This window comes from Ceratotherium simum, chromosome 3 (genome assembly GCF_057802395.1).
Source record: "Ceratotherium simum simum isolate JZ-2026a chromosome 3, ASM5780239v1, whole genome shotgun sequence".
NCBI lineage: Eukaryota > Metazoa > Chordata > Mammalia > Perissodactyla > Rhinocerotidae > Ceratotherium > Ceratotherium simum.
Window position 1 is genome coordinate 39,880,349 of NC_141902.1, and position 14,575 is coordinate 39,894,923.

General features: G+C 35.4%; 1 protein-coding gene across 2 annotated transcripts in view; it reads right to left on the minus strand.

Moving 5' to 3' along the window:
- Positions 1-14,575, minus strand: part of UBR1 (ubiquitin protein ligase E3 component n-recognin 1) — a 142,735-nt gene that overhangs the window by 23,283 nt on the left and 104,877 nt on the right. For both annotated transcript variants that reach the window (XM_087426079.1, XM_004421475.3), the window contains exons 34-39: positions 13,501-13,594; positions 12,230-12,378; positions 9,200-9,255; positions 7,787-7,883; positions 3,619-3,686; positions 2,438-2,588 (exon numbers count right to left, since the gene is read on the minus strand). In XM_087426079.1, coding sequence (XP_087282205.1) covers positions 2,438-2,588; positions 3,619-3,686; positions 7,787-7,883; positions 9,200-9,255; positions 12,230-12,378; positions 13,501-13,594 — 615 coding nt within the window. The remainder of the gene's footprint in view (positions 1-2,437; positions 2,589-3,618; positions 3,687-7,786; positions 7,884-9,199; positions 9,256-12,229; positions 12,379-13,500; positions 13,595-14,575) is intronic.

Genomic DNA, 14,575 nt, shown 5'->3' on the forward strand with positions numbered 1-14,575 from the left:
ATGTTGAACATCTTTTCATATGCTTACTTGCCATCTGTTTATGTTCTTTGGTGAGGTGTCTGTTCGCAGCTTGCCCATTTTTCATCAGGTTATTTCTTTATTGTTGCATCTTAAGAGTTCTTTATATATTTTGGGTAACAGTCCTTAAGCAGATGCATCTTTCGCAAATATTTGCTCCCAGTCTGTGGCTTGTCTTCTCATTCTCTCTATTGTCTTTTGCAGAGCAGAAGTTTTTAATTTTAATGAAGTCCATCTTATCAATCATTTCTTTCATGGAGCATGGCTTTAGTATCGTATCTAAAAAAAATCACTGCATACTCAAGGTCACTAGGTTTTCTCCTATGTTATCTTCTAAGAGTTTTATAGTTTTGTGTTTTACATTTAGGTCTATGATCCATTTTTAGTTAATTTTTGTGAGGGATATAAAGTCTGTGTCCGTGTCTTACATGTGGTGTCCAGTTGTTCCAGCACCATTTCTTTGCTCCTTTTGCCTTTGTTTCTTCATCAAAGATCAGTTGACTATTCTCATGTAGGTCTATTTTTGGGTTCTGTATTCCGTTCCTTTGATCTATTTGTCTGTTCTTTCACCAATATCATACTGTCTTGATTCCTGTAGCTTTGCAGTAAGTCTTGAAATCTGGTAGTGTCAGACTTGGTTCTCTGACTTTGTCTTCTCCTTCAATACTGAGTTGGCTCTTCTGGGTCTTTTGCTTCTCCATATAAACTTCAGAATCAGTTTGTTGATATCCACAAAATAACTTGCTGGGATTTGACTCGGAGACTATTGGGTTTTACTTAACTTTTCTGAATTTATTCTCTTGTCTCTTCCTTCGTATGCTGAAAATCTTGGTGCCCAATGACATTATGACAATCACTTATTTGGTTTATCCTAAAAGTTACCTAAAATAATTTCAAAATAACAATACTTGTACCGCTAACATCAACTCAGTTTAAGTTTTTTTTGTGGTTCTTTTATTGTCAGAATATATCTATTAGGGAAGTACAGGTGAAATATGGTGTTTTAAAGTCACTTAAGTAATTATTTTAATTATATACTCAATATACTTTTGTTTTAGTTAGGTTCATTTGTTGTTTTCAATTTTTTTAAATTATTTTTCTCCATTTTGATTTTTTTTTCAGTTAACTAACATATTTATAAGATTCTAAAATCAAAACTACATTAAAAAGACATTCACAGGAGTCTTTGCTCAAATCCCTGTACTCCTTACCATGCCCTGGAGGCAACTCTTTTTACTTGGTTTTTGGTTTATACTTCTATTTTCATTTACAAAAAAATATAAGCAAATATGAATATATGTAAGCATATATATGCATACATACACATAAAATACCTTACACAAAGGTATCACACTATAACTACTGCTCTGTACCCTACTTTTTTCACTTAATATATGCCAGAGATCACTTCTTCACTAGATCCTGCTCATTCCTTTTCACAGCTTCACAGCATTCCAGTATATGGCCATACCATAGGATATTAAACCAATCTCCCAGTTTTTTGCTATTTCAAATAATGCCACAATGAATAATCTTGTGCTTGTATCCTTTCATATTTTTGCCAGTATAGCTTTGGGAGAGAGTGCTACAAGTGGAGTTGGTGGGTCAAAGGGTAAATGCATATATAATTCTGCTAGATATTCTTCTAAGCTCATTTTAATTATCTGTCCTCTAAATTATCTGAACTTTCAGTAGCCCTTTGATCACTGATACCCAGAATCAGACTTTGCTTTCTATTAAGAGCAGAGTCTAAAAAGACAACTATATCATGATTTCATGGTGTTATATTACTCATGTATCCTCAAATGAACGTTCACTCAAAAAACATTTAATGTATACTTATTGGGTATAATAAAAGTTGTTAGACTCTTGAAATTTATGAGGGAAGATTTTGAAATCTGAATGTTCCCTACTCAAGTAACTTACAGTGGGGATGGAGGAGTAGGGAGAAAGGAGAAGCAGGGAAAGGAGTGGAACACAATAAGATAAAACCATAAAGCAAGATGCTATGTGATAAATGCTAGAAGACCAACAAAGTACTATCATTCTAGTTGGAGGAATGAAGAGTGGTTTCACAGACAGGCTTACCAAAAGGCTGAAAGTATTTAGGTAGGGACAAACCTTGGAGAGACTAATCTTCAAACTTGAGATTAGGGAATTTGAAAAAAAGGGAAAAGCAGGTCTCTCTGTATATCTGGAGAGCAGCCAAAAGTTAAAGAGAATCAAGTGGTTTAGCTAATTATCCCTTTCACAGCTCTCTTTTCTGTTTAAACAGCATTCATAAAGAAACAACTGAATGACCATTCAAAAAGAGACATAATATAGAAATATGTAATATGATTAGTCACAAGCATAATTAATTTTGCCAATAAATCATGGGCAAATGTTATTTACAGTTAAAAACCAATGGGAGCTTTACCTGTGTCTATGGTAAGAAGTATCTGAAGCATATGTGCCATGGTGATCAAATGGAAGAGATAAAGGTGGTTATAGGAAGAACTAATTGATGAAGGCTGCAGATCAACAGTGTCATCCCAATACAAGGATGGGAATGCTAACACAGCACCTACCTATAAAAGAAAATGATTATCAACATGTGTAACAACAAAGACCAACACAAATTAATCTCATAACTAAATGGAAAGGGTACCAGATGCTGCACTGTTGTTTCTTTTTTAATAACCATCATATTTTTCCTAATTATTCAACAAACTATCTTAGAATATAATGTACCATAAACGAAGGACAAAAGTCATCACCAAACAGGTTATCCCTTTGCTAAGTCTACTTATTCTAGTAGTGGTTGCAACCCTGTGGTTCAGAAGATTCAACATTACAATCACTTGGGGAGCTCTTATGATACACAGGCCCTACCCCAGACCAACAAATCAGAATCTCAGTGGGTAGGACCCAGTTACCAGCATTCTTTTCAAAGTTCCCCCAAGAGATTCCAAAAGACAGGGGTGACAACCACTGGGTAGAGGTCTGGATAACAGAGGGTAGATAACAGAGACCTGTGTAGAGGGATGAGGATACTGGCTAACCCTGCATCCACAATCCATGCTCCCAACCTCACCACTGCTCTCTCTACAGAATTCATTTTGAAGAAATGGGATCATCACAGGGGTGGAAAAGCTCTGCAAGAAACTCATAAAACATTTGCCACCTATCCACAGGTGTTTAGGGGAAGCCAAGACACATGCATGGCCTGGTCCCTATCACCAAATAATTAATGACTTTAAGACAGCTCATATCATCATGCACTGCTTATAATGTAAACAAGTTAAGAAAAAGGGGGAGGGGGAAAGCATAATATATTATTAGAAAAAATTTTCTTGTACAGACACCAACTAAATATAATCAACTAGGACAAGACCTATTACAAAGTAAAGAGTAAATGTCCTTTCATTTTTAAAGTGATTTTGATGGTCTCAGTCAAATCTGTATCTATATGTAAACAGAATGGACAAATGAGACTAAACTTCATAGTCTGAACACCAATAATTTATAGTCTTGAACAAAGAGCATGAATTTGAATGAGGAAAACACATGAAATTATCAACTTGTGTGACTTTTAAAAAAATTTTATTGAACACTTACCAAAACATGAAATAGATCTATAGATAGAAGGCAAGGTGTATCTTCTGATTTTAAGTTAGGAAGAACAACTGGAAAAAAAAATGTAATGTACTTTAGTCAGTAAGACAGCAATGTAGTCAAATAAAATGCAACATATAAACCTCTAAAACAAAAATGTAACAAAGTTATAAAATACAGAAACTGGTAAACCAGCACATCACACTTTTAAGATATGGGAGTTATAATTAAAAATTAGTTCATCTTATTAGTTTGAGAAAAGGCTCCTGGAAAGCCTTGGATATAATTTTAAGGGTTGAAAGATAAGATCTAGGAAGAAAAGGTAAATAAGCTAGGATAACTGAAATAAGAGATTGTTCAATAAATATCTGCTACATGAGTAAGAATTACTTTTACACAATGTTCCCTAAAACTTTTTTCCCCCTAACTACACATTTCTAAATGTTCTGTGATACATAAAACATGTGAACAAATTTAGGGTGGGGAGCAGGGAAACATGCAAAGCAGTGTAAGTGAAATGAGGATGAAGAAGATCCTCCAGAACAAAATTAGATAATGGTTTACATGGCTTGAAGATTGGAAGGAAATACAGATAGCTCAAAAGCTACTGTCTTTCTAATTTGGCCAGTCTCTAAATTTAGAAATCACGGAAAGCATGACAAGGTGAAACCAAGAATTCAAAACAACAGTAAGGGTTTTGTACATATAAACATGAGAGAACAATTTCTTAACCCCAAATCCAATATTCCAAACAAAAACCATAAAAGTTCATGGGCTTTGGAGTCAGAAATGTGTTCCAGTACCGGCTCTGACTATTTGACATAGGCAAGCTCCTTAACTTCTCTAAGTCCACAGTATATACAAAATTGTTGGCAGGTTCATTAACATATGCATTTACAGCACTTATCTCAAGCTTGGCACATTGTAACCACTCATTAAACATTACTACTATTGGCTTTATGAAACAAACTGAAGTGATCACAGGGCTCTGCCATTAACTAGCTGTGTTCTTGACAAGTTGCTTGCTGTTTCTAGTTCTCATTTCTTCATATTAAAATTTTTCAATAATATTTCTGATATATCAGTTAACATGCCCATGATACTACCTACCTTATTTTCTTCTCAGTGTTACAAACTCTTTTGCTCTCAGGACATTTTAATAACTCCTAATCCTTTGTCCTGAATTCCACAGCTTTTCAGCCAGTGGAATATTCTTTTTTTCTATCATCAAATTATTCTTACAAGCAGTTGTGAAACTTCTTTTTCCCTGGCTGCTGAATATATTTATTTTATAACTCCTTTGAAATAAGTTAATTTTGGCATGCATATTTTCATTTCATCAATCAGTAAAACCTTCCCTTTACGCTAAATTAAATACCTCAGCAAAGTTTATGTGATATAGTGGGAAAAGAATGGGCTTTATGGTCAGGCCTGGGTTCAAATATTAGTTCTGCCTCTTCCTGGTTTTATAACCTTGGTCAAGTCATATAACCTCTCTGTACCTCAGTTTCCTCATCTGTAAATGGGGATAATGATAATTTTCTTGAAGGAAGGTGCTTAGAAAAAATGAGATGATATAAGAAGATCCTTGTGGGGCCAGCCTGGTGGTGCAGCAGTTAAGTGTGCACGCTCTGCTTCGGCGGCCCGAGGTTCACAGGTTCGGATCCCGGGTGCACACCGATGCATCACTTGTCAAGCACGCTTGTCCGTGCCTATGTAAAGTGGAGGAGGATGGGCACAGATGTCAGCCCAGGGCCAATCTTCCTCAGCAAAAAAAAAAAAAAAAAAAAAAAGAGAGAGAGAGAGGAAGATTGGCATCGGATGTTAGCTCAGGGCTGATCTTCCTCACAAAAAAAATAATACAAAGATCCTTGCATGGTGCCTAGCACCTACTTGGCAGTGAGCATTGTATGTCCTATTGCTACTGCAGAATCAACATATTAAAACAATATTCATCACCTTTCACACAAAATAGCTCTCTATTATGGATTTCCCTATTTTTCTCAATCACTCTGTTATTCATTTTAATTCAAAATCTTGACCCTGCCCAGCCCACCCCAATTTCTGCTACTACATCCAGATATATGTTACCTCTAATTTTTCCTTTTTCCAACCCAACCTATGTAATATCAAATTAACCTTAGAATACTATTGCCCAAAATGTTTAAAAAATTCCCAATAACCTACAGAATAAACTTCTCACTGGGGCATTTAAGACCCTCTATTTTTGTCAAAACAACTTCGTGCTTCTCTACCTATAGGTACCATTAATCATCTCAAACTTTTTGAACATACCACACACTTCCCTACCTCTTCAATCTCTGTTCAAATTGTGCTCTGTGCTTAGAACGATGCCTCTGTCTCTCTCGAGTTATCCTTATGTACCTTCCCTGAAAGGCTCAACTCAAATCCTACTCCCTGTTAGAGAAGAGAACAGCAGAGCCCTGTAGTGATCTCATTCTCATCTCAATTCTTGAAGCACATATTTGTACCATACATCTGGCATTTGGCTATTTTATATGTAATGTGTGTTTTCACAGAGGTTCTGCTTCTTTCATTCAGTCATAAGCCCTATAATGGCAGGGACTATATCTTATACCTCTATACAGAGTTTATAACCCTAACACCTTGCAAATAAACATGTTGCTGCAAATAAATTTTCACATGACAAACTCATATATGGGCACAAAAGCGTGCCAATTCTGTTAGTTATTGCCAATCAGAGATTATGCACTATTATTTTAGTGTCTGCTATCTGTGAGGATGTTAAATAGTCTCCTTGTTTGGTGCTTATTTTGAGGTGTTTAAACATTATAAATCCCATAATTTGTGATAAATGTGAAAGCAGGGAGACAATTTGGAAGTGCTAGTAAAACAAGGTATCCAAATTATGACTGAAACGAAGAGACACCAAAAAAAAAAAAAAAACCAGTACTATGCAAATAGAATAAACTGTTCAACAATAGGAAGAGGTCCTAAGAACAAAGACAGGAACATATGCATGCACAAAGTTCTGGGCCCAAGCAACCGATCAATAAGAGAAAAAAGTAAATGAAAAAAAGGAAAAAATGTAAAGTGTGTAGCTAGGGGAACAGCATCAATATTAGATTCTTATTAGCATGAGGTTAATTAAGGAGATAGCTGGAAGTTAATTTGGAAATATAAAAGCTAAGTGTGGTGGAAGTTCTAATGAAATTTATATGGCAGCCTTGGATAGAGCTGTGGAATCCCCATGTCATCAGAATGAGCAGAAAGCTGCTCAGGAAGAGCTCCCTAAGAAGCTTGTAAGGTTTAACAAGGAGGACAGTGATCTGTCTCAACAGACTCTCAAGATAAAGTAGCTGGTCAATTTTGGAAAAAAATGCCTGCTAGATCAGCTAGAAGAAAACTATGCCTGGCTTGAAAGCTTAAAAAAACTGAGTGACTCTCTCATTTGGCATAAACATATCTGGGAAGTGCAAGCTTAAATCCTCCTACCAAAGAGATTCTGAATTTATGAACAAATAGATTCATAAATAGTCCTTTTTAGGCCTGTCCTGTTTAGGTGCAGAGGGGCTCCTGTAGCACAAATGCCCAAACGGATATGCAGATAACAAAAATGAAAGCCAAATCATTCTACTACTGTGTAATCTTTAATCCTTCTTTTTATTTTTATATTAATTGAGCGCACCATATGAGCTTAATTTCTAGCTTGTTAGAATCTGAGAACACCAGCTGTTATAGCCTGCCTCTTAAAGGAAAGGGCATCCTTGGGCCTGTGTTCTGAGATTGCCACACTTAGCATTTCTGTTATTTTACATGACTTTGACTTTGATTTACCAGCAAAATATAAACATATTTTTAAAGATCTATCCACGTCATTGTTCCCTTCTCTAACCAGATTGGGATACAAGGATGTTAGTGGTTGCACATGTTGGTTCAATAAAGCCCCTAGGTGGTAAGGAACATAAGTTGAAAACATTTGGAAAATATCTGATTTTTAAAATAAGACTGCAGGTATTACAGGGGCAGCTATGTGTTTTGTTTTTTCTTTTGTAAGCCTGCTGTAGTGTTCAAAATTAGCAATTAGGAGACAATTAGTGTTGTCTCCTAATGAAATACACTGTCAGAAATGCAATGGAAAAGACATGTAAATAATAACATGATAATAATAATTCAGAGAAGACTCTACCTGATAGGAGACGAATCAGATGCTTCTGTATCAGGATGTGAGGAGCGGTAATCCTCTGTGCAATGGCAAACTGCATTAATGCTTTCAGACCATTATGCTAGAGTGTAAGAGAGGGGAAGATAAAAAGATAAGAGAAGATGATAGACCTAAGTCATTCACTGCAAAAATCAATCCCAGTCAGCAAGAATTAATTGCAGACTTTATTTATATACCTTACATGCTTGCAAATAAATTATAATATTTTTAATACTTCTAAAATGTTTTATGACTTCCACAAATTTTTAATAGATTTTCCCATGACAAAGAGGTATTAAAGCTATAACCAGAGCCAACCCTGATGGCCTAGTGGTTAAAGTTCAGCACACTCCACTTTGGTGGCCCAAGTTTGGTTCCTGGGTATGGAACCACACCACTTGTCTGTCAGTAGCCATGCTGTGGCGGTGGCTCACATAGAAGAACTAGAAGGACTTACAACTAGAATATACAGCTACGTACTGGGGCTTTGGGGAGGGAAAAAAAAAAGAGAGAGGAAGACGGGCAACAGATGTTAGCTCAGGGTGAATCTTTCCCAGAAAAAAAAAAAAAAAAAAAAAGCTATAATCATTTCAATTCTTATTTAAGTACTAATTTTCCCCAGAGTCAATTTCTTAAATGTCTGGCCTAATTTATTCTATTGAGGCCTATGTGAACAAATGTATTTTTAGAAATTCTAAAACGATGGCAGAAAACCACTGAATTCAGGTAAAAGATCTTCTGCTTCCCAAACGGAAGGAGGAACCGTAGGGAAGCACACTGTGGACTACAAGTCCCCTGTGCAGCTGTCAGGAAAATAAAAGGGAGGGAAATAGCTAGGAGGGGGGTAGTCTAGGCAATCCTCAGTTGCCCAATCTGTTTTCACAGGGCAACTGTGTACATTTCTTGAGTACTGTTTTTCAGAGTCCCCTGCATTATGAGGCTTAGGCCTGAGGCAGGAGTATAGTCCTGTAGTGTCATGATCTGCCCATTAAGGAGCCTGGCTTAGTTTTATTTTTGAATTTAGTATGATGATTTATTTAGAGCTAAGCCAGCATTAATACTTAATCTTACAAAATGGTAAGAAAGAAAATTGTAGGAGGCACCCAGTTTCTGATTTGGCAATAAACAGAGAAAGAGAGAAAAAGTAACCAAGTTATCACCTGAAATCTCTCTGCTAATTAATTACATTTAACCACAGAGATTGAGTGGACTCTCTAAAGTGTACAATGTTGGCTATTTAGTCTCCTAGGAGAGTGAAGTAGCTTGTTTTTTTTTTCAGAACTCTGCTAATTTTTACCAAAAAAGAAGTGAATAAGGATTTTTTAAAATGATAAATTAACACGGACTCCCTAAAAAAGGATACCATGAGTTACATGGCCCCTGTTGGAATATACATACCTGTCTATTTTGAAGTGCTCCAAACAGAGGTTTCCCTTCATCTCCCAAGAGGTTTTCTCAAAGAGTAAGAAAAATAAAAATAAATCCTGAATACTGCCACAATTGTATATTGATTTCTGTATATCAGATGTTAACTAATTATATTTTTGACCAGATGATTTTCACTGTTCCCCTTTCAAGTTTTCATGTTTAAGTCTATGCCAAAATTTCCAAATTTCTGAGTGAGAGAATATTATAGAAGCAAAAGTAGATCATTTACAAATTGCTACTATAAATAATAAAGTCCCTGCAGCAATCTATAAAGAATACTTGGGAAAAACAAAGCATCCTGGTTCATTTTCCCTCCTTTTAACATCTCTTCTATGCAAAATAATTTTTAAATAAGTAATTTTTATATATAGTCACAACCTATTTTGCCTAAAAATAATACATAAGGCAGATGCAAGCAACATTATTGCTAATAGGTACTATTAAAAAATAATTAGATTTATAGAAAAAAACATGAAATTGAAAATACCAAAAACCACAGACTCAGAAATATATTTTACCTCATGGCTAGGGTATTTATTGCTAAACTATTATTTTCACTGATCCTTGGCAGCAGACACATTTATGAGTGTAGAGGTTTATTTCCTATTTTCTTTTTCCATCTTTGAATGGACAGTAATAAAAGATTCCTCAACTATTATTCCTAAGTATGCCAAAACATCTTGAATATATCTCTGATACTCATAGGGAATGAGGTAAGTTAGCTCTTTATGCACTAGGAATAAAGTCCAGCATTATGTCTACTGGATGGAAAAAGTACTATAGTGAAAACAATATAACACTATATTAATCAAAGAGAATCCAACTACTAGGTTCTAGAACCACATATGGAGATTCACTCCTATTCTCCACTGAATTTATCATCTGTTTTATGACAAAATTGTGACCTAAATGTCTAAACATAAATTCCTGATTCCTAATGCTTGTCTTGCAAAAGATAGTAAAGTATAAAATACCTTCATTGAAAGTTTTAAGAGACTTGAGTAGATCATGACTCCAAAAGAATGCTTTACATTTCTTATCAATTTGCTCATATTCTATCCTATTTAAGCCTCATTTTTCCTATTTCTCATTTTATTTAATCATAGTAAATATAAACCTGTATATTATCCTTTACCCATGATGTAAGTCTGACAGGTTTGCAAGTGACTCCCAAAATCTGTTCACAGAGACTGATGCTGGTATGCAGGAAGGCTCTGTGAAAGAAGTGGCTTCATGCTACTTAATTCAAATCATGAAATCATGTCTTTTTCCAAAAATATTTTTAAATAAAATATGGTAGACTCCATTAAAAACAATTACCAAAAATATATATTAGAAAGGGAAATTGAAACTGGCTTGGATAAAGATGATATAAGAGAATTACAGTTTTTGGGGCCAGACCAGTGGCGTAGTGGTTAAGTTCACGCACTCTGCTTCGGCTGCCCGGGGTTCGCAGGTTTGAATCCCAGGCGTGGACCTACATATCACTCATAAAGCCACGCTGTGGCAGCATCCCACGTACAAAATAGAGGAAGATGGGCACAGATGTTAGCTCAGGGCCAATCTTCCTCACCAAAAACAAACAAAAGAAAAGAAAAGAATTACAGTTCTTATGCTTTTTCATATAGTACTGTATCTCGTGACTGTAATGAGCAAATATGCTAATTTAAAAATCTAAGTGATTCTTCATTGCTACATTTTTCTTTCTTCCCCCACCCCAGCTTTCCTGAGTTATAATTGACATACAATATTGTGTAAATTTAAGGTGTACAACATGTTGATTTGATTGTTACACTCTTCTATAAGAAGCTTTCAATATGGCAGAGAATTTGATTGTAGGCTTCCCTTCAGACTTGGTTAGTTTCCACCTGCTAATCTGTCTTTCCTGACCACCTCAGTCTTCCTTTCCCTTTTCTGGACAATTTTTAGGTTACTTTGGTTTCTTTCTTTTTCTCTCAAAGTGTAAAGGAAACAAAAATTACTGGACATTTATGGGTTGATTCTTCTTCCTTTGCCTTTTTTTCTTGATATTCTAGTGTTGTAAATCTTCCACCTTTTAAATATAGCTTGCTTCATGCTGTCCCTTTCAAATATTTTTAGATTACGTTGCATATGGCCATTATTGTAGTTAAAAGAGATCAATATAAAAAATTCTCAGACTAAAAAGGGAACCTTTGTACACTGGTGGTAGGAATGCAAACTGGTTCAGCCACTATGGAAAACAGTAGGCAGATTTCTCAAAAAATTAAAAATAGAAATACCATATGACCCAGCTATCTCACTACTGGATATTTATCCAAAGAACATGAAAACAACAACTCAAAAATATTTATGCATCCCTATGTTCACCACAGCATTATTCACAATAGCTAAGATGTGGAAGCAACCCAAGTGCCCATCAATGGATGAATGGCTAAAGAAGATGGAGTATATATATATATAATGGAATACTACTCAGCCATAAAAAAGGCAAAATTGTGCCATTTACAACAACATGAATGGACCTTCAGGGTATTATGCTAAGTGAAATAGACAGAGAAAGACAAATACCGTATGATTTCACTCATTCCACTTATGTGGAAGATAAACAAACACATACATAAGGAAAACAGATTAGTGGTTACCAGAGGAGAAGAGGGTGGGGGGAAGGCAAAAGGGATAAAAGGACACATAGACGTATGGTGATGGATAAAAACTAGACTATTGGTGGTGAACACAATGCTGTCTATACAGAAATTGAAACATAATAATGTACATCTGAAATTTACACAATGTTATAAGCCAAGATGACCTCAATAAAATAATTTTAAAAATATTAAATAAAATTTAAAAAATTCTCAGACTAAATGGCATCAAGCCACTAATCTACTGAAACACTAATAGTCCTCAAACAAGTCCAACTATTCTGGGCCATCAGGGAAAAAAAGGAATAATTTTTGGTCAATCAATGTAAATTCTGTTTTTATGAAACCTCTAAACCAGTTCTCTTATAGGCTTTACCAATTGCCTGGATAGTGAAAGCACATGTGCTCCAAGTCATCATGGGGATTCGAGGATCTGTTTCATCAGGAGGCACTTTCAGTCCAATTCTATAAATTGTTGTGGCAAAGAGAATGACCATTTCCTTGATGCTATTAGAATATTTTATCCTAGAATTAAAACAAGGAAGATATATATTAACGATTGTCCTAAAAATAAAACAAGAAAAATTTGTATTAATGATTTAGTAAAAGGGGCTACCTACTGAGAAGTCCAATTAGGTACTGAAGCAACAAACAATTTAACTCTTTTTGACAAAGTAAACTGCTCTTTGTCAAATTAGAGATTAGAACCTCTGAAGAATATTTATTCATTAAGAAAAAATGGGAAAATCAGAACTGTATTTTTTATAGGTAGAAAAATATCTCTTACAAAATGGTAATGGCCCACATAACTTCACTTCCTGTAAAAGATGCAGTAAATGATCACAGCAGAAAGGATCCAGATTAAGGGACAGACTGGACAGAGAAGGAATCAAATTCTCAGAGGAAACAGATCTGACCTAACAAATTTTAATGTCTGGAAAACGGACAAAGAGGTACTTTTGTGCTGACAGAGGTGTGTGTGTGTGTGATAATGCCATGTACTTGCAGTGATAATTTCTGGTTTCCTGAACTTCCATTTGTAACAAGAAACAAGTATTTTCAGTAGCAATGGGATACATAATATAAACAAGGATCAGAACTAGAAAAACGCACCTCAGATAATATTCATTAAATAATAATAACTGATTTGGATCCATTATATTTTTCTAAGTATCGTCACATAAATATCTTTCCAATTACTTTATGAGGCAAGTTAGGAGGCCACTATCTCAATTTTACAAACAAGAAGAATGAATTGGGGGAGGGGGGAGGTGATCTGAGACTTTTCAGAAGTCACAGAACAAGTTAGATATGACTTTAACCGGAGTCTCAAATTCTGCTCTTCTTGTAAGTTGGACTATATAAAAATGGCATTTTTCTTGGTTAAAAATGGTTAACTATAGGCTCACCCTATAACTATGGTTCACCCTAATACACATTACTCTATTGTCTCAAACCACTTAATTTTATTAATACAAATAAAATTCCAGGGAGAAAGAGACAAGATAAAAATGGGATAAAGAAACAATTACAAATAAAGCAGAAAGGAAGGAAGGACAAGAGGAAGGACGGATGGAATGAAGGACTATTCTTCACTCTTATTTTCACAACCATTTACAAACTTCTCTGAATTATTTAGATACTTACAAAGACTGAACTCCCAAACTCAGGATAGAATGGAACTCTAAAGTGGAATCACCCATTCCTTGATCAAACAGGACTGGAATTGTTGGGTTTTCTCCTTATAAATTAAAAGGAAAAAGGAAGAAAAATCATGAAGAGTCTGACACTTTTTTAGCTTTTTAAAATTACATATGATCATTTTAGAAAACTTAGAAAATGCTAATAGGCAATAAACAATCATTCAAAATTTCTCCACCCAGATAACCAGGTAACATTTGGGTGATAATTCTTCTGTTCTCCATATGAATGCTACACATATAGATTTTTTATTTATTTATTTTTTTAATTTTTTTGTGAGGGAGATCAGCCCTGAGCTAACATCCATGCTAATCCTCCTCTTTTTGCTGAGGAAGACCGGCTCTGAGCTAACATCTATTGCCAATCCCCCCCCCTTTTTTTTCCCCCAAAGCCCCAGTAGATAGTTGTATGTCATAGTTGCACATCCTTCTAGTTGCTGTATGTGGGATGCGGCCTCAGCATGGCCAGAGAAGCAGTACGTCGGTGCGCGCCCAGGATCTGAACCCGGGCCGCCGGTAGCGAAGCATGTGCACTTAACCACTAAGTCACAGGGCCGGCCCTATACAGATTTTTTTTAAAAAGAATACTATCTATAGTACTGTTCTGTATCCTGTTTTTTTACCAATATATCATAAATGTCTTTCCACATCAGTAACTCTCCCTCTATATTTCCATTTTTAATGAGTGCATAGTATTCTATTAGTAAGGCAGCTGCATCAGTGAATAACAGCAAAGGAACTGGAGCCAAGATGCCTGGGTTTGAATCCTAGCTCTGCCACTGACCGTAACTAAGACCTTGGGTAAATACTATACCTCTTTGTGGCTCCATTTCCTCCTCAAGTTAGAATTGTTGTTCCCCTATGTAGAATAACTTGTTTTTCTTCTGGTTGCTTTTGAGATTTTTTTCTTCATCTTTGCTTTATAGCAGTTTGGGTATGATCTATCTATCTAGATGATCTATCTATCTTTTCTTTAAGGTTATCTGTTTGAGGTTCACTGAATTTCTTAAATCTGTCAATGT